This window comes from Botryllus schlosseri, chromosome 2 (assembly GCF_051294905.1).
Source record: "Botryllus schlosseri isolate E-star chromosome 2, Bs_hap1, whole genome shotgun sequence".
Classification (NCBI taxonomy): Eukaryota; Metazoa; Chordata; class Ascidiacea; order Stolidobranchia; family Styelidae; genus Botryllus; species Botryllus schlosseri.
Window position 1 is genome coordinate 4932466 of NC_137237.1, and position 21932 is coordinate 4954397.

The 21932-nt window shown below is 41.5% G+C and overlaps 1 protein-coding gene across 1 annotated transcript in view; it reads left to right on the plus strand.

Annotated features, from left to right (window-relative positions):
• The window catches only part of LOC145433116 (uncharacterized), a 33356-nt gene extending 16506 nt beyond the window's left edge, over positions 1-16850 (plus strand). The window contains exons 30-39 of the mRNA XM_080310051.1: positions 1-247; positions 10269-10498; positions 10563-10669; positions 11823-12008; positions 12081-12219; positions 12283-12429; positions 12498-12608; positions 12674-12827; positions 14740-14849; positions 15849-16850. Coding sequence (XP_080166177.1) covers positions 1-247; positions 10269-10498; positions 10563-10669; positions 11823-12008; positions 12081-12219; positions 12283-12429; positions 12498-12608; positions 12674-12827; positions 14740-14849; positions 15849-16195 — 1778 coding nt within the window. The 3' untranslated portion in view covers positions 16196-16850. The remainder of the gene's footprint in view (positions 248-10268; positions 10499-10562; positions 10670-11822; positions 12009-12080; positions 12220-12282; positions 12430-12497; positions 12609-12673; positions 12828-14739; positions 14850-15848) is intronic.
• The last annotated feature ends 5082 nt before the right edge of the window (positions 16851-21932 follow it).

The following is a 21932-nucleotide window of genomic DNA, read 5'->3' on the forward strand; positions in this document are numbered from 1 at the left end:
CGACCACAACTACTACAACAACAACAACTGCTACGACAACAACAACTATTGCGCAACCTAATAACATGATTCAGGCGACCCCGAACAACCTTCCTGGGCTGGTTATCAGCGATCGAGAAAATATAACCCCAAGCCCACGACTTCCACCGCGAACCCCACTGCGTACTCAGCGACCTTCGACTACGGTAGCACCGCCCAGAACATCTCGTCGACCGTTTCAGACGCCGCCACGTTATCAATTGACAAGGTGAGAGCCAAATAATGTTCATCATCACTGCTATCGATTAAGTACAACCAAAAGCATTGTTGATCAATTTACTGTTACAATTGCTACATTCAGCAGAATCTTTCTATTATAACGGTGTCACCCTAAGATCCCGCAACGAGGGAAAACGACGAGCTAAATATCACGGAGCTCAGTCGCATCGAAGATTTGTTTGTTTCATTCACAACATTGGTACTTATCGCCTATAAGGTCATTTGCGCGCAGCACGGTAATTTCAGTAAGATCAGTGTCTCTGCGGTCTTTTTGTCATACTACGAACGACTTTCGTTCTCGTGCTGTCCCGCCATCGCGTCCATATCTTCAGTCTTCGCTGCCGACTTTTTTGGCTCGGCCCACCTTCACTCTAGAGCAGAGGTCTCAAACTCAAATGAGCTCGCGGGCCAATTTCCCAGTTATGATGACGCCGCGGGCCGCAGCATCAATAATGAGGATATCCAATGTAATATTTCCAAGTAGGCCTTTTTTGACGGGACCTTATAGACAGGCATTCCACAATCATCTCAAATATATAATTTACTCTTGTAGTATTCACGTTTGACACGGAAAAATTCATATTATCAAATATTTGAATAAAATTGTTTTTGTGGGGGCACAATTTTCTTTTAATTAATGAGTTATAGACATCATAGGAGATGATGCATCATTCACCCTCTATTATTCCAATGAGATATCTCGTTGCCCCTGACCATTTTCAACACGATTTCAGATGGTACCTATATGAAAATCAGAAAGCCCATTCACATAACATCGCGCATAGCGGCAATACTATTTTCCAGTTGAATAAATTGGCCAATAAAATAGGCCTATTCCACAGCATATAGGCGAATTCCACAATGCATCTCGTGGTGAGGTGCTTCGTTCCCCGATGGGGTCTACGTACCCTGGTTAAGAACCCCTGGAATAGAAATGTCCAATCGGTCAAGAATTCATTGGTGTAACAGCTGTAGAGCGTACTAATGCATTTGTCGACACCGATAATAAAATGGATAAATAGAACAAACAACACCCAAAATGTAACCAACTATACGTCACGGGGGTCACAGAATGCCAATGGTAGCCGTACAGACCTGATTAGATAGCTACATATCCTACGCAACGCAAGCAACGATGTTTTGATATATTACTATTCCCCATGACAGTTTCATAGATTGTTTCGTCCGTAGAAATACCAAGTCACCGTTCCGAGTCGCAAATCCTTCTCTGATTTTACCGTTTGACCTGACTCAACTCAAGTCATTTTTATTAACTCACTCAGTCAATCCTAAATTGAGTAATTTTACGAGAAGGTCGCACCTAACTAAATCAACATTTTCAGTCACGAATCATCAAGGGTCATGTTTTATCATCATGAATTAGAAATGTGACGTTAGCAGATCTTTCACTGCTTAGCAGCTTTTAAAAGTGATGTGATAGTGAGATTTTTCGAGATTTCAGTGATCTTTATAGTAGTTTTAGGGTGAACTTTAAGATCTTGTATCTAAAAAAGATATATGGCACTGGAATGTATTGTTGAATACTTGAAATTCCAAAATGCCATCGCGGGCCGCACAAAATCCTCTCGCGGGCCGCGTGTTTGAGACCTCTGCTCTAGAGTCTAGGCTTTTACATACACTGCAATCGCAGCGAGGTTAGCGATGATGATTCGAACCGCTTCCATTAGTGTCGCCACGCTGGCGCTTAACGAAATGCGCCACTCGCTTACCAGTCGCAACGAAGTAAATAAGTCCTTGTCCACAATATTCGTTAAAAATCAGTTGTAATATGACACGAGATATTCAACATTGGTAGAAATGCAATAAATTTGGGCTTTTCGAACGACATTACTATAGTTAGTTGCCATCGCTTCCATTTTCCATATACACTTGAAATAGGTCAATCAATCAATCAGGTTTATTTTCATCGTTTCAAAACATCGCAAGACTGCGATACAATGAAAAGATAGGAAGGTGTCGAAACAACTTGGAGTAGCCTTTAAGATCAGACACCTACCTTAGCCTAGGCGAAGTAAATAAGAGGCATGCACACTGAATGAAAAAGTGATTTGTGGTACAGAACTTCAGAATAACGCGAAACAATAACTTCATATTGTTAATTTATTCGCTAAAAGCTTTTCGACTAACTCTCATCAGTAGCGAACGTTAGTGATAGGGTGAATCAAATTCGAAATGTAAGAACTATTTTGTCTGTATGACGTAATAATAACAAAAACAAACTACTAGTAGACGGGCTAGATGCGGTAGTAACGGTACAAAACAAACGTTAACGAGTACATATTCGGTTATAAATAACCGAAAACACAACACATAACATTAATGAAATATTCCAAGAGTGTAGAGGCGTTCCTTTTGGCGACAGAGAATCGGCTTTCGTAGCTTGATGATCGTAGATTCCAGGACCTTTAAATGAAAAAGAGAACGGCCACGAGCAAGTATAGAAAATTGACTGTCATTGTAATGATCAGCACATTCTGGATGGGATAAGAGATGCTGTCCAATAGCCGAATTACAAGCAGTAACTTGATCATAATCACGCAGTGTGTCAACAGACTGCGATGAAGGAGTTGGAGAAACATTATTTATTCTAATTTGCCGTGGGACATGCTGGCGAATTCTTTGCTGCAAGCGCTGAGACGTGCGACCTACATACCGACTGTCACATCGGCACGTGTATTCATATATTATGTTGCTTTGATTTGTCGCAGGTAGCACATCCTTTTGCGTTGCAGGCATCAGAGATTTCGTCATGAAGATTATCTGAGGTTTTACTTGTGAAAAACAATGACTCACTGACGATTTAATTTGTTTTTCAAACCTGTTGGACACTTTCCCAATCCAAGGAAGATGCAAATAAACAGGACATTTCTTAGGTCCAAACGGTTTAACTTTTCTGAAATCTTTGAGTTTACGATCTATGGTCATTTTAATGATATGATCAGGATAACCATTTGACTGAAAGATTGACCGAATGTTCTCCAATTCAGAATCAAGTTTGACTTTACTACAAATCATCAGAGCCCTGTGTACCAGAGTTCTTATCAAATTTACTTTACGTTTTACTGGACAGAAAGAATCCCACGAAATGTATTGCCCACTGAATGTAGGCTTACGGTAAACTGATGTAACAAAATTAGCACCCGTCTTTTCCACTACAACATCAAGGAATGCTAATGAATTATTAACCTCTTTTTCCATGGTGAATTTCAGTGATGGGTGAAGACCATTCAATTTGCTCAGAAACAAATCACACTGGGATTCATTTTCAAATATGGCGAAGGTGTCATCAACATATCTTTGATACATTAATGGTCGATCAATATCTTCGAATAACCGTTTTTCGTAATACCCCACAAAAATGTTAGCCAGAATGGGACCAAGCGGCGATCCCATTGCAACACCATCGATCTGTGTATATATGGTGTTATTGAAACTAAATTCGACATCACAAGTGATCAATCGCATTAATTTAACAAAAGAAGACCTTGAGAATGGAGGAGATGGAAGGACACCACCATAGAGTTCATTGGCACAAATCTCTATAGTCTCTTGAACTGGCACGTTCGTGAATAAACTAGATATATCAAACGAACACATAGAGATTTCGGACTCATCGAGATCAACATTACGAATGGTATCAGCAAATGTGAACGAGTCACGAATGCAGTTACCACCATAGAACAAACTCACCGGCTCAAGATATCTCGCAATCCACTTCGCGACTTTGTGATACGCTGATCCAACCATCGATAGTATCGGACGTAAGGGTACATTCGATTTATGGGTCTTCGGAAGACCATACATACGTGGTCGAATAGAGCCAGTGGGTCTGATGTCGTCGTATTCAGCAGAAGAGATTTTTTCCCGCCTTCTTGAGGGTCAATAGTAGACGCTGAATACGAGCTTCTATCTTGGAGGTGTTGTCATTGTCACACGCAGGGCCAAGGATTTCAAATTTAGACTTGTCGCCGAGAATTGAATCCATTTTAGAAATGTAGTCACACTTATTCAAAATGACTACACCAGATCCTTTATCAGGTTTGGTTATGTGAATTGACTTATTGGATTTCAGGGATCTGATGCTCCTGTAGCAATCGGACGTCATCGTGAAATCACTTCTGTCGATTGGAGTTCCACAAAAACCATGCGCTAAGCTACTTAGTTTGGCTTTAAGTGCCACAATTTTCTCACTGTGTTCCTTAGCTCTGCTTTCATCATCAAATTTCTGGTGGTGATGTGACAATTGTCCAAGTAATACCTCAAATTCAGCAAAGACTTCCTCACGCTTGATTTCTGTCGGTGGCACAGAAAAATTAAGACCAAGAGATAGTACCAACTCTTCTGTGTCACTCAGCTCATAGTCCGATAAGTTGGTAATAACCTTACTACCACCAACTGCCTTGGTACCGTATCGTGTCTTGAGAAGCAAGCTGATGTTACGCTCATTCTGCCGTACCTTCTCATCCTCTTTACGTGCATCAATTTTGGCCATATAACGACAAAACCGTATCAGGTCAAAATAAGATAAAAACTGCACTGCCTGCTGCTTAAGCTTGGCACAACGTTGAGTTACGGTTTTGTCGTTATATGGCCAAAATTGATGCACGTAAAGAGGATGAGAAGGTACGGCAGAATGAGCGTAACATCAGCTTGCTTCTCAAGACACGATACGGTACCAAGGCAGTTGGTGGTAGTAAGGTTATTACCAACTTATCGGACTATGAGCTGAGTGACACAGAAGAGTTGGTACTATCTCTTGGTCTTAATTTTTCTGTGCCACCGACAGAAATCAAGCGTGAGGAAGTCTTTGCTGAATTTGAGGTATTACTTGGACAATTGTCACATCACCACCAGAAATTTGATGATGAAAGCAGAGCTAAGGAACACAGTGAGAAAATTGTGGCACTTAAAGCCAAACTAAGTAGCTTAGCGCATGGTTTTTGTGGAACTCCAATCGACAGAAGTGATTTCACGATGACGTCCGATTGCTACAGGAGCATCAGATCCCTGAAATCCAATAAGTCAATTCACATAACCAAACCTGATAAAGGATCTGGTGTAGTCATTTTGAATAAGTGTGACTACATTTCTAAAATGGATTCAATTCTCGGCGACAAGTCTAAATTTGAAATCCTTGGCCCTGCGTGTGACAATGACAACACCTCCAAGATAGAAGCTCGTATTCAGCGTCTACTATTGACCCTCAAGAAGGCGGGAAAAATCTCTTCTGCTGAATACGACGACATCAGACCCACTGGCTCTATTCGACCACGTATGTATGGTCTTCCGAAGACCCATAAATCGAATGTACCCTTACGTCCGATACTATCGATGGTTGGATCAGCGTATCACAAAGTCGCGAAGTGGATTGCGAGATATCTTGAGCCGGTGAGTTTGTTCTATGGTGGTAACTGCATTCGTGACTCGTTCACATTTGCTGATACCATTCGTAATGTTGATCTCGATGAGTCCGAAATCTCTATGTGTTCGTTTGATATATCTAGTTTATTCACGAACGTGCCAGTTCAAGAGACTATAGAGATTTGTGCCAATGAACTCTATGGTGGTGTCCTTCCATCTCCTCCATTCTCAAGGTCTTCTTTTGTTAAATTAATGCGATTGATCACTTGTGATGTCGAATTTAGTTTCAATAACACCATATATACACAGATCGATGGTGTTGCAATGGGATCGCCGCTTGGTCCCATTCTGGCTAACATTTTTGTGGGGTATTACGAAAAACGGTTATTCGAAGATATTGATCGACCATTAATGTATCAAAGATATGTTGATGACACCTTCGCCATATTTGAAAATGAATCCCAGTGTGATTTGTTTCTGAGCAAATTGAATGGTCTTCACCCATCACTGAAATTCACCATGGAAAAAGAGGTTAATAATTCATTAGCATTCCTTGATGTTGTAGTGGAAAAGACGGGTGCTAATTTTGTTACATCAGTTTACCGTAAGCCTACATTCAGTGGGCAATACATTTCGTGGGATTCTTTCTGTCCAGTAAAACGTAAAGTAAATTTGATAAGAACTCTGGTACACAGGGCTCTGATGATTTGTAGTAAAGTCAAACTTGATTCTGAATTGGAGAACATTCGGTCAATCTTTCAGTCAAATGGTTATCCTGATCATATCATTAAAATGACCATAGATCGTAAACTCAAAGATTTCAGAAAAGTTAAACCGTTTGGACCTAAGAAATGTCCTGTTTATTTGCATCTTCCTTGGATTGGGAAAGTGTCCAACAGGTTTGAAAAACAAATTAAATCGTCAGTGAGTCATTGTTTTTCACAAGTAAAACCTCAGATAATCTTCATGACGAAATCTCTGATGCCTGCAACGCAAAAGGATGTGCTACCTGCGACAAATCAAAGCAACATAATATATGAATACACGTGCCGATGTGACAGTCGGTATGTAGGTCGCACGTCTCAGCGCTTGCAGCAAAGAATTCGCCAGCATGTCCCACGGCAAATTAGAATAAATAATGTTTCTCCAACTCCTTCATCGCAGTCTGTTGACACACTGCGTGATTATGATCAAGTTACTGCTTGTAATTCGGCTATTGGACAGCATCTCTTATCCCATCCAGAATGTGCTGATCATTACAATGACAGTCAATTTTCTATACTTGCTCGTGGCCGTTCTCTTTTTCATTTAAAGGTCCTGGAATCTACGATCATCAAGCTACGAAAGCCGATTCTCTGTCGCCAAAAGGAACGCCTCTACACTCTTGGAATATTTCATTAATGTTATGTGTTGTGTTTTCGGTTATTTATAACCGAATATGTACTCGTTAACGTTTGTTTTGTACCGTTACTACCGCATCTAGCCCGTCTACTAGTAGTTTGTTTTTGTTATTATTACGTCATACAGACAAAATAGTTCTTACATTTCGAATTTGATTCACCCTATCACTAACGTTCGCTACTGATGAGAGTTAGTCGAAAAGCTTTTAGCGAATAAATTAACAATATGAAGTTATTGTTTCGCGTTATTCTGAAGTTCTGTACCACAAATCACTTGTTCAAATACTTTCGCAAAAGGTACAGTGACCAACAATTGGAGATCCTTAATAAGTTGGTCAGAACTCGGGGGAAAATTCGAAATCTACGGTATCATGTAGCCTTTCTTAAGGCTTGTATAAAGAAAAGAGTTGTACCAAAGTTTCTGAAGACGAGGATAGAGAAATCGCGTGCTCGCATCAACTCCAGAATTGAGAGTGCATTTTTACATGATGAGATCGAGAACAGCGTAAAAGAGATGAGTACCGTAACTCAACGTTGTGCCAAGCTTAAGCAGCAGGCAGTGCAGTTTTTATCTTATTTTGACCTGATACGGTTTTGTCGTTATATGGCCAAAATTGATGCACGTAAAGAGGATGAGAAGGTACGGCAGAATGAGCGTAACATCAGCTTGCTTCTCAAGACACGATACGGTACCAAGGCAGTTGGTGGTAGTAAGGTTATTACCAACTTATCGGACTATGAGCTGAGTGACACAGAAGAGTTGGTACTATCTCTTGGTCTTAATTTTTCTGTGCCACCGACAGAAATCAAGCGTGAGGAAGTCTTTGCTGAATTTGAGGTATTACTTGGACAATTGTCACATCACCACCAGAAATTTGATGATGAAAGCAGAGCTAAGGAACACAGTGAGAAAATTGTGGCACTTAAAGCCAAACTAAGTAGCTTAGCGCATGGTTTTTGTGGAACTCCAATCGACAGAAGTGATTTCACGATGACGTCCGATTGCTACAGGAGCATCAGATCCCTGAAATCCAATAAGTCAATTCACATAACCAAACCTGATAAAGGATCTGGTGTAGTCATTTTGAATAAGTGTGACTACATTTCTAAAATGGATTCAATTCTCGGCGACAAGTCTAAATTTGAAATCCTTGGCCCTGCGTGTGACAATGACAACACCTCCAAGATAGAAGCTCGTATTCAGCGTCTACTATTGACCCTCAAGAAGGCGGGAAAAATCTCTTCTGCTGAATACGACGACATCAGACCCACTGGCTCTATTCGACCACGTATGTATGGTCTTCCGAAGACCCATAAATCGAATGTACCCTTACGTCCGATACTATCGATGGTTGGATCAGCGTATCACAAAGTCGCGAAGTGGATTGCGAGATATCTTGAGCCGGTGAGTTTGTTCTATGGTGGTAACTGCATTCGTGACTCGTTCACATTTGCTGATACCATTCGTAATGTTGATCTCGATGAGTCCGAAATCTCTATGTGTTCGTTTGATATATCTAGTTTATTCACGAACGTGCCAGTTCAAGAGACTATAGAGATTTGTGCCAATGAACTCTATGGTGGTGTCCTTCCATCTCCTCCATTCTCAAGGTCTTCTTTTGTTAAATTAATGCGATTGATCACTTGTGATGTCGAATTTAGTTTCAATAACACCATATATACACAGATCGATGGTGTTGCAATGGGATCGCCGCTTGGTCCCATTCTGGCTAACATTTTTGTGGGGTATTACGAAAAACGGTTATTCGAAGATATTGATCGACCATTAATGTATCAAAGATATGTTGATGACACCTTCGCCATATTTGAAAATGAATCCCAGTGTGATTTGTTTCTGAGCAAATTGAATGGTCTTCACCCATCACTGAAATTCACCATGGAAAAAGAGGTTAATAATTCATTAGCATTCCTTGATGTTGTAGTGGAAAAGACGGGTGCTAATTTTGTTACATCAGTTTACCGTAAGCCTACATTCAGTGGGCAATACATTTCGTGGGATTCTTTCTGTCCAGTAAAACGTAAAGTAAATTTGATAAGAACTCTGGTACACAGGGCTCTGATGATTTGTAGTAAAGTCAAACTTGATTCTGAATTGGAGAACATTCGGTCAATCTTTCAGTCAAATGGTTATCCTGATCATATCATTAAAATGACCATAGATCGTAAACTCAAAGATTTCAGAAAAGTTAAACCGTTTGGACCTAAGAAATGTCCTGTTTATTTGCATCTTCCTTGGATTGGGAAAGTGTCCAACAGGTTTGAAAAACAAATTAAATCGTCAGTGAGTCATTGTTTTTCACAAGTAAAACCTCAGATAATCTTCATGACGAAATCTCTGATGCCTGCAACGCAAAAGGATGTGCTACCTGCGACAAATCAAAGCAACATAATATATGAATACACGTGCCGATGTGACAGTCGGTATGTAGGTCGCACGTCTCAGCGCTTGCAGCAAAGAATTCGCCAGCATGTCCCACGGCAAATTAGAATAAATAATGTTTCTCCAACTCCTTCATCGCAGTCTGTTGACACACTGCGTGATTATGATCAAGTTACTGCTTGTAATTCGGCTATTGGACAGCATCTCTTATCCCATCCAGAATGTGCTGATCATTACAATGACAGTCAATTTTCTATACTTGCTCGTGGCCGTTCTCTTTTTCATTTAAAGGTCCTGGAATCTACGATCATCAAGCTACGAAAGCCGATTCTCTGTCGCCAAAAGGAACGCCTCTACACTCTTGGAATATTTCATTAATGTTATGTGTTGTGTTTTCGGTTATTTATAACCGAATATGTACTCGTTAACGTTTGTTTTGTACCGTTACTACCGCATCTAGCCCGTCTACTAGTAGTTTGTTTTTGTTATTATTACGTCATACAGACAAAATAGTTCTTACATTTCGAATTTGATTCACCCTATCACTAACGTTCGCTACTGATGAGAGTTAGTCGAAAAGCTTTTAGCGAATAAATTAACAATATGAAGTTATTGTTTCGCGTTATACTGAATGAAAAGTAATGCAGAACATATAATACTATTAACAATACAGAAATTCATTTTAATTGCATAAAAAGGGCAAGGTGTAGTACGAGCCTTTCATTCACCCAATGTCATCAGCGACTATCGTCAATGCTGCGGTACGAATCGATGTGGATATAGCCACATTTCAGAAACAAATTGACAAGGTGCTGAATCGCATTTAGGCTGCCAAGGACAACGATATCTTCAGATCGAACCACGCCATCGTCCGGTGTTCAACTTCGCCGATTCAGGCTCCCCAACTCCGGTCCGTCGCTCAGCCTTCCCGGGGTTCGCCCACAAAGTCCTTTCGGCGGGCCTAGACCCTCATTTCGTCGGATTGGACCGACCCTACAGTACAAACCTACCATGTCGTGTGGAAGAGGGCTGACTCCTGTCGATGGCGTGTGCGAGCGTGAGTACAGTTACTCTGGAATGCTACTTGTACTTACGTTACAAATGGTGCGTATGATTTACAGGTGTCTTCAAATATCAAGGCGTCGCACATATCAAGAAACTAAATGGGAAGGACATAACATACGAAGAAACTGTCCGGACCCCGATCACCGACGTTGTCAAGGCAGCGGTATGTTCATCAATATGTTGAATCAGTATTGGCTCCGGACATTATATTTCTCTGTATTTACTTATTTCTTACGTAACCAAATCCATCATCGTTTACTTGCGAAAACAAAGAGGGTATCTATTCTGTCCAGACTAATAATGTGTAACCGTCTTGGTTAGAGCCATGTCTCCACGATCTACAATAAATAAATATATTCCGCATCTGTATGAACAGTGAAAACTTCACCACTGCCGTCGACTCGTTCCCATCACGTTAAGACCAAGATTAAATAAACTAGCAAACCAATTCTCCCATTAACTGCGACTATAACAGAACAATAATTCCATTTCGTTCAATTGCTATAACCGCTTTACCGGGTTTTGTATTAAGTTATACCATAGTGTCCTATATGGTATGGACACAAGCAAATCTCACTGAGCCGTGAGATTGGTCAACGTGACACTTTCCATTTGGTCAAAGGCAATTTGACGGTAATTTTTGACTGGCTTTCCGAGCATTAAATTTGATAAAACGGGTATCAATCGAAAGCCACCGCGGTATTGATTGCGAAAATATAAGTTTTATTCTTCTCGTGGTCCTGGAACCCCCCAAAATCAGCCTCGAATGTTGCATTGTAACAAAGTTTGGTATTGCGACGAAGCCATGCCGTCTGGGAGCAGCGAAAACCGCAAGGTTATGGGCCATCGTTGCGCAACAGATTGAGCAATGAGTATTCGCACTCTCACTCTCGTCCGCACTTTCTTCTGAGCTGCTATAGTTGCGCCACGATACCAAACTGCATTACAATGCAACATTCAAGGCTGATTTTGGGGGTTCCAGGGCCACGAGCAGCTGTAGCTTTCGATTGATTCGCAGTAGCTTTCGATTGATACCCGTTTTATCAAATTTAATGCTCGGAAAGCCGGTCAAAAAGCAGCGTCAAATTGACTTTGACCAAATGGAAAGTGTGACGTAAACCAATCTCACTGAGCCGTGAGATTTGCTTGTGTCCATACCATATAGGACACTATGGTTATACCGTATAGTACATTTGTATGCCTGTAACTTATTTCATGAGAGTTAAGACGAACCTAAGCAAATTTTAAACTTTGTAAAATGAGCCTTTGGTAAATATTGTTGAGTATAGCCCTGACAGAACTTTGTCATATTTCAGCTTGATCTCGTCCTTCGTGCATCCGGTTTGGACGGGTTCAAGGGAGTACAGGTGGTCGGCCTCAGTCGGCAGCGACCGGCGCAGAAATTCGGAGTCAACACAAATTTCCTTGTTTACGTAGCGAAGCCGGATAGCAGCGCGCGAGGAGACAGAGTTAAAAGACAGATCTACACACCCAGGTCACAGGCATGTAGCAGGACGATGCACTATAATCATAAACGAACGATCAGACTAATGATACTATATTTTAATACACAGTCCAGGAAAACGACAACATGGGGCGTGGCAAAAAGTTACTTCATGAAATCGCTGACGTCGATGAACGTGGAAGGCTTGATTTCAACCTCAAAAGGGACTGTACAATTCGATATATCGGAAAGCAGCGTAAAATTTTCAGGTTTGTTGACAATTTATTCACGAGGAATAGGGGTAAAAGTTACAAAGTTACGTGATTTTGAAGATTACGATGAATGTAAGAATAAAGACCAGGACACGGATTGCCAGGCAGTTAGATCGAGATGCATAAACACCCCGGGGTCTTACACGTGTCGTTGCAGGGAACTATTTTCTGATAGCGACCCAGACTATCCCGGCAGGCAGTGTGTGGGTAAGAACATAGCGGCTATATGTTTTCTCGACATGGGAATTCAATTTTATTTTTGCGTATTCTTTCAGATCAGTGCATGGCATATAAATGTGAAAACGGTGGACGATGTACCGCCAGGGTTGATGACACACCCAGATGTACTTGTCTCAAAGGTTTCATTGGCGAAAAATGCGAAATAGGTAAAGTGGCAATGAATGCGCTCTTCTCGTGATCACCGACAAACAACATAGTTTAACCGTTACAGAGGACAACGGTCCTAACTATACGTTAATCGGGGTCGCAGTTGGAGTGATAGGATTCGTGGTGGTAATCATGGGAGTGACTTGCTTCGTCTTAAGAATACTGCAAAGGCGAAAATCAGCTGCGAGGAAATCGGCTACCAAGAGTAATCGTAATGGGTATGTGTGACGTTTAACACTTGTACATGTACACATATAAGATTGGATCAATCGATGAAGGCTCTGTTAAGTCGTATTAACCGCTTGACATTAAAATAACTAACGAAATTATTTTTCACTCCGCGCAACTCCGAAACACTGCTCAAGTGCTCGCTAGCGCTCAACGACCACGCTATAATACCTTCAAAATGATGCATAGCGTCTGAACTCTGCTCTAAGTTGTTTTATGACGTTGAGTTGTTCAACTAACTGACATTATACATCACAAATTTTGCACGTTTCTATTGGGCTGCGCGTGGCCCCGGGCTGTGGCATTTTGTGATAGGGATCGCTTACCAGTTACCAGCCTTGCACGTCGCGATTTATGAAACACTTAGACCAGTGGTTCTCAACCGGGGGTCCGTGAAGCATTTTTAGAAGGTCCGCGAAGCCTCTAAATTTACAAAATGATTGATAACCGTATTGTTATTTTATTTTAAAAATTGCGAAATGACGAGGCACTTTCGCTTCATCATTGCTACAATTTAATGACTCACATTAACCGAATGACCGTCTGAGATGAAATATCCTACTGTGCAAACTCATTTCAATTGCCAATAGGAAAGGAAAGGACGTAGTTTATTTTTGTCCTTGATGTTTTTGCGGCATATACACCGACTCATGATACACATACACACGATCTGCGCATATGCATACCATGAGTGCATGATGTGCATATGCCGCTGGACAAGGAAGTGCAGATATAGCCTTTACAGCTTTCTAAGTCATGCACCACCCCTCCATGCTATCCCAGTAATGCATGAGCGCCAAGCAGGGAAGCCATGGATACCAGTGTTACTAATCAGGTCTTTGGTCTGACCCGGCCGGGAATCGAACCCACGACCTACCGATCAAGAAGCCGGGCGCTTAACCATTACGCTATCTTGATCTTGATCAATAGCCTATTGATACAGAGAAATTGGTGTTTAGAGATGTTTTGTTGGGGTTTGTGGAACAAATTTTAAAAAGTAGCAATACTAAGGTCAATCAGCGCGATTCAAATGTTTGCAAAAATCCATTTTTCCTGCGATATACATAACCACTATTCTGGAACAACTTCGAGACGAGCTGCTAGATTGAAATGACTAGTATGGACGTTGCATGTTCAATGAAAAATATGTCTCAATTTTGCCGGCATATATGTTGCGATCATACCCAAAGGGGTCGTAGGACGCGTTGCCCATTTTCATACCATTCGCTACCATGCACATATCTTTGTGGAAATAACTTTTAAGCACTGGTTCATATCAAAGCGAAGGCGCAGATTTCCAAGACACGACCACGTATTTCAAGAAATGCAGCTGCAGAATTCGCTACCGTCTACCCAATTTCAGCATAAATAGTGTGATGTTATCTTCAAGAATACCGCTAATCATTTTGTTGTTATTTGTCACTAGCTTACAGTCAATTTTCGCAAAACACAGATGACAGTACCACGATAATTGAGCTAAATTTGAATCAAAACTTGCATGGTGGGCCCGCGGGGGTCCTTGACAGTCGAAAAGGGGTCCGCGAAGACAAAAAGGTTGAGAACCACTGACCTAGACAGGGGTATAATATACTATCACAGCATAAGACTGAATATTATAATAATAATCAACATATGCAGTCGATTGAATCAGGCATTCTCTACAGAAATAGATAAGCAGTTCAAAATAAAACATAATAAACATTATGGCAGAACCGAGCCTAACATCAATGCCTTGACGCGAAAACAATTCGATTAAGTGAGCGACAATGGCCTGAACTTTGGCACCACCTCAGCCATATATTAATCGCCCGCACACACTTCGTTGTCTTATTCTGTAAATATGCACTAAAATAGTAGAAATTAAACTCACAAGACACTCACTCACGTTTCTGTCAAACACAGTCCGTCATCATCCGGAGATTCCAGCTGTTCCAATGATCACGGGAAGAAAACTCGAAGAGCTTACCTGCAGCCTGATGTAGCGAATGCATCACGTTCAACACCAGACGACGGTGGGTTTATCAACAATCATATCTGTTTACCTTAACCCGCACAGCACAGGTACCGTGGAGCTATATATCCGGTGGATTTAGTTCGTAGTTTCCTGCAGCAAACGAAATCCATATGCAAATAGTGCACTGTTACTGCGCACGTCTAATGAGCTCGCAACCAACTTGGAGGACGCATATCAGTCAGAACACATAACTTCTGAGCCTTGTAGCCCAGGCTCAGTACCGTAACAGCATACACTCTCGTCGCTTATGCAGGCGTAACAAGCAGATTTATTCTATGCACGAGAACAAACTATATCCATCACTATTTCCTCGCTACACCTCATTTTATTAACTTGCAGTTGACTTTGCTTAATTCATTCGCATCCTAAAACCACCAATCAATGACGAATCTCAAAACTTATCTGTAAGTATGTGAGCACTCGAGCGTGGAATTCGGCCTTAACCTCGCATGCCATGAATTATAGCACTATAGAGAAGTGATTCTCGGCCGCCAGTCCTTGTCAAGTTTCCTGTCGGTACGCCAAATGTAGAATTTAATATCTCAATTCCAAAAAGCGACAAGTCGGGCGCTTGACCATTAAATAGAAATATAAAAGATCGAATTTTAAATATATTTTGAAGTGTATGAAAAGTATTTTTGTATGGTAGCGCAATGGAGATTTCATGCCTACAACTCGTTTCAGAGAAGTTATATGTAAACACTACGGAGACTTTTCAACAAACTTAATTAAGAGTGATTTTTAGTTTTTGAGGGTTCACCGGTCCGCAAGATTTGTTTCCAAGTTTTACTGGTCCGCCAGGTCGAAAAGGTTGAAAACCACCATCCGTACTAATGTACAAAGCACAATCCTCCAATTAGTATACGACGACCGCATTTGGCAAAACACGTGATCTTCACTCATATAGTAATAGGCCTGGTACTCGTCTCATATATGCTATATGCCTGACATTCTGTAGTAGCCTAGCCTATTGTGTTACATGTTATCGAATATCTAGATCTACGGAGCAGCCCAGTCGCAAAAGTGTCAAACACAAGCAACGCCGCAGTTCCACCTAGACCTCCGAAACCGCCACAGTACAACAACAATGAATTTGAAGCTTCTCCGCCGCCGGATTTGCCACCGCGTCGGCCGTCACTATTGGATGACGACAGCACAGGGTCTAATACCCCTCCTACACCGCCGCCCAAGAGAAAACATATTCTTATGGAGACTGAAATGAAGCACGAAGATCTTCATTCCCGTCCGCCCCCACCTCCGCCGAGGGGTAACGCGGGTTCAAATACGGATGAACCAGTCGACACGCCTCCGCAGTTGCCACCAAAGCCGCTTCGCATATCCTGATGGGTGCCATCCTTCAAACTCACGTGATCGTTCTTCTGACTGACGTAACCGCATAACTGGAGAGGAGGCGGGTACATGAATGCTACATCACAGGACAGCTCGTATAGGACGGTTAATTCGGATTACGCTGTAGGTGGTTTATCCAACCTTGGGTATACGGCATCACTGACTGGATGACTATTGATATCAGTCACACAATCAAATAATCAATATTGGATATTCAGTCGTCGCTCCGCTACTGGGATTTTTTGCTAGCCATTAGCAAAGTGGGCTTTTATTTCAACAAGTACGATAATGCGGTTTCATGATTATATACAGTCAAATCAGCATATGCCATCATCAAAATATCATCGCCAGTCGTAATCATTCGGCCGGGCATTGCAGAGGATCCGAAGTGCAGCCAGATGCCTGGATATTCTCACCTATGATAGCAACCATGTCACAGAAATAGTATTCTCTGAAGAAATCTCTGACACTTTCGTGGGTTGAAACGCGAAAAGCTCGGGCTAGCGAGCTGCACAGCATGCGACCTCGAGTAAAGAGGCTCCTGTCCATATGAGCCTGAATATTTGAAAGATGTTTTCTTATTGGCGGTACCTTAATAATGCAGTACTCTGTACAGAGTTCATAAATATACAACTGTGCAATATCTTGATTGGGAATCGTTGAGTGGCCAAAGGAGCATATTCATATGTATAGTGAAGGCAATCTATAGCATACGCGTTGCAACGTTTGAAGGTGTGACTGTACACTGTACAGTAGGGGTGTTGAAAAATAATTTTTTTATTCTTGATTCCAGCCATTCAATCATTAAATTGTCAGGTTACCCTAAAGAATGCTGCACGCCAAATTTGGTTCAATTCTAACAAGTATAGGGCTCCGCAGATGCAATTAAATTTTTTAATTCAAACAGGAAAATTAAAAAAAAATTCAAATTTTTCTGTTAACCTCATGAAATTGTTGAGCTGTCTTTAGAGACGATGCTTAACAAATTTGACTCAATTCCAACTAGTAGAAGCGGAGTTATTGGAGTTTTTCGTTGATAATCCGAGAATTATCAACGACAAACTCGAATAATTTCAATTATCAACGAAAAACTCAGATAACTCCGCTACCACTGGTCGGAATTGAGGCAAATTTATTTTGCATCGTTCGGTAACGAAGATTTTGGTGGATAGGGCATCAGATCTCTACCATGGGGCGAGGTGTGAATCAGGTGAGCGAAACTTTCAGGCACCAAGTTGTGCTTTCACACGCATTTCAATGAGTCGAGTACACCAATTAATATGGCGATATATTCCTGGGGTGTATTGGGTTCTCTTTATGTGTACCACCTTTATAGGATTTCTTCAAGTGGTACAGGAAAACAGAGTACACTACAATCCTGGTCAGTCGGCCTCTCTCTCTCTCTCTTCCTCTCTCTCTTCCTCTCTCTCTTCCCCCCTCTCTCTCTCTCTCTCTCTCTCTGTCTCTCTCTCTCTCTCTCTCTCTCTCTCTCTGTCTCTCTCTCTCTCTCTCTCTCTCTCTCTCTCTCTCTCTCTTTCTCTAGTCGACACACTATCCTGCGCAGGGAACTCAAAAGGCTGCTTGACGCTATACTAATAGTGTGTTTTGTTACCATATCATTGAAAGTGATCAATGCTTGCGGAGCTTAAGCTATGGTGACGAGCCAATGTCCCCATCGGAATGGCCCACCCGGACGATTTTGCAATTGCGGTGTGACAGGATTTTGCATTTTTCAACGTGCACATGCTGTATGCTCGATCTTCTTTTTCACAGCTGCCAAACCGTAATATGCAGCGTCTGGAAATGGAATAGTAATTTTGCAATTCGATCCATAGGAATTCTTTCAAGTGCGTTAAAGTTACCTCCCATCCCATAGTCTTCACAGCCGACCGCTGAAAGACCCTTAGAATTGAAGAATACGAATTTACTGATGACAAACTTTGGTAGCAGGCCGGATTCAAGCCTTTGAGACCATTAAAAATGTCAACCTCCAAATCCAAACCTTCGTTTTTTTCTGGGATGCTTTATTATCAAGTATACGTTATATTACGGATCATAGAGGCTAGCAACTCCTTCATTCGAAAGCAACAGAATCATCAAAAATATGACGATTGGTCCTTTGAGCACAGTTATATACCGCCCAAATATAGTGGCTCTGACGACGATAAAAGTCGGCATACTTTTATGTTCCTTTTGCCTTAGTCTTGGTGCGACATTCGGGTTGTAACTTGCACACAGCGGTTTCGTAAGAAGTTTTCGTTTATTAGTTGGTACAGTTTCCCACTAAACTCTGAAGTGTGAGTGAGCAACGTCACCGACTTGATTCTAATGGTGACTAGAGTGGAAACTCAACACTGCCGTCGGCTGGTTATATTGTGGCCTGTGAACATGTTCGACATCTGCTGTTTTGTGGGATTATTCACGTCATTTTTCTACTTACTTGGAAATAAATGGATTGGAATTGGATGAAGTCGTGTGGCGGGCCGTATGTGTCACACCCCGTCATAACAAGCGGTATACGAATAATAGACTTGGAATGGAATCAGTCAGGTACTATACTGTCGCCCAGGGTCAATCGTACGTGCTTGGAAGATCCTAGTACCCGTCCCAATGCAACACTCCGACCAAAATTACGTAACCTTGATTGCATTTACGCATGCGTAATATTCTTCCGACAGAATTAAAACGCACGTAATAGCCAAGAAGCGACCATTAACATTGGTACTCGCAACAGTATTGCATCTATCGAGCGCGTTCTGTGAACTACAGCACCACCTCCATGAACGCTCGTCTGACGTTTGACTAGCTCCTACACCAGGGGTCACCAACACGCGGCCCGCGGGCCGCATGCGGCCCTCGAGGTCCTATTTTGCGGCCCGCGACCTGATTTGAAAAAGTTTCAGAAAAACGCCTAGTAAATCATTTTGAAACGCTGAAATTTATTTCAATTTAAACATGATGTTGTTGTTGTTCAAAGTAAGCCATTATTATATGCCCAATATCAGTATTCCTTACTAGTTGATACGGCTTCGGCATGGTAATATCATTCCATGGATAAAGAATTTGCTGGTACGAATGGGCATAATATATTGCCTTGACGTGCAATGGCCCACCACTGCCAAGACCGAGACGCGTGAAAAACGACTTCGGGCTCTCCAAAAGACCATGCTTTACGAAGAGATAGTTGTCTAGCAAGTAGACCTACCGTGTCTAGCTAACCCAAATATTGATTCTTTAATCTAGGGGAGGCCAATCTGCGGCAGTAGAAGGGAAATTATGCGGCTGTCGACATTTTTGATAACAACCCTTCGTTTTCTAAGATACCCCTTGCATCAGCTCTATCGGTGAATCTGATCACATTGGCCGAGAAAGGATAAATATTTTATAGTAATATGTGAAACTATACGAATATTGATGAAATTCACTAATGAACATGAAAACGTTTTCGCGCCTCGCGCGACTACAAACCGAGGTTTCATGTCGCTCTTTACAACATAACGATTTCGATGCGCATAGTAAGCCGATATGTATAAATTGATTAGTTCGGAGTGTACCGGCAATGGACATGGACAGTTTAACGTGGGCATTTGGCCCCAGAAACCATACGAATATTGACGAAATTCACTAATGAACATGAAAACGTTTTCGCGCTTCGCGCGACTACAAACCGCGGATTCCTGTGGCTTTGTACAACATAACTGCTAACGATTTCGGTGCACATAGTAAGCCGATATGTATAAATTGATTAGTTCGGAGTGTACCGGCAATGGACATGGACAGTTCAACGTGGGCATTTGACCCCAGCTAGTATATCACGACTAACCACCTGCATGCGGCCGCAGGCTACATGAGTAATCGAAATGCGGCCATGAATAGCAAAAATGTTGGCCACCCCTGTTTTAGCGGCTACAGAGTGTTGTCAGGTATCGTGTACAGCTCATAGTTCAAAATATAACGAAATTGTTGATCATGATACTTTTTGTTATATTTGTGTTTGTTCAATAAAATATTATTTCTTTTGTGGTGACTATAACCGTCGCCCATGTTAGAGTGCACAGCATTGTAATAACGTAGAGTTATCAGATGTGGTTGTTGAACTGCGTTGCCTACTTTTATATCGACATTGATGTCCTGCGGCCCGTGGCCTCTAGGAATTCGGAAAAGTGGCCCGCGACCCATTTTGAGTTGGCGACCCCTGTCCTACACCGACATAAAACTCCAACGAATCAATCTATTATATACAGAGAGGCCGACCGAAGAACAACGATGACACTATTAACGATGTGATTATAATGTGTGCAAATAATAATAAACGGTCTTGAAATAGGCGTAGCCTATATTGCCTGCAACTTGCATATGACCTGTGCGATTCGATTTATAGTACACGCAAGCTGCGCGTAGGGACTCGGACAGCATAACAACACCTGAGACGGAAATCTGGAAGATATCGCTTAATCCTTGGAACAATACTTTATTAGAAGCGTTTTGTGATCGTGGCACTTGCAGATAAGTCGAATAGGCTATGGTCAGCACGCGGGACCGGCCGACGGCCAAATCGAAATAAAGCAATACGGTATGCAATGCAAGGCATTACATGTATTGATGTAGTGAATAGAGCATATAACTCACCAAAGAGGCCTAAGACTTCGATGGCAAAGAATATCTGTTTCAGAGTAGCCAGAGCGAAAAGATGACCTTTTTTTTTAGTCATCCACCTGGCAACGTGGAGAGAAAAACGGTATTTCGAGCTCTGAGCGGAAAAGATGACCTTTTTTTTAGTCAACCGATCACAAAGTGGGAAAAATTCACCGGTTTTTGAGAATTCTTCTCCGGTTTTGCAAGTGTCAAGTGTCCTCTTTTTAGATTTCCAGAATATGGTAAGCCTACTATCTCTACAATAACAGACACATCAATTGCACGACTTCATAAACGCAAACACTTTTATCTACGTCGACAGAATGGCTCCGGAATGGTGTTCACTTGAACTTCGTAGACTATTTAACGATGTATTTATCCTGTATTGAGAATCGAAAAGCACCAACCGAAAATTACTAAAATATGCCTATGCACTGCAGTTGATTTGAATCGTTTCCCTTCATTATGTATTACGGGGAATAGTTTTATAATCCAGAGACCGAAGGTCTCAAATGTTCAAAATCACACAGGGGAAAGGGTGCCCTACCATGTAGATCTCGTATTTCAGCTCAAACGCCAGACTCCCAAACTTACACTAATATGCATGTGTAATTGTGTATCTCCTAATTTAACAAGACTTTATATCCATTGTTATTGAGATCATACTATAATGGAAGTGATTCTCAGCACCTGATGTAACACCACAAGAAACAATAACTTCCATAGTCAATTTATTCACCAAAAGCTTCTCGACTGACTCTCATCAGTAGAGAACACTAGTAATACAGTCGAACAAATTCGAGATATAGGAAATATAGATAGCTAATGATATATATAAAGTCTATTGACTGAAATGCTGCATGAAGGATGTAGACACCAGTTGTTCGTAACCTTTACTTAACTTGAAGAACACTCGTACTAATTACTACGATTATGTTCATTATTACTATTACTATGTTCCTATAGCTTACTGGCGCACAAAATGAACTGTTGAATAGTATTTTCATATTGTAACGAACACGAATATGTTCGGCTGACACTCGGCAGGGTTTTGGGCCATGTAACATGCGACTCCGAGAAGTGTTCCAGAACGATC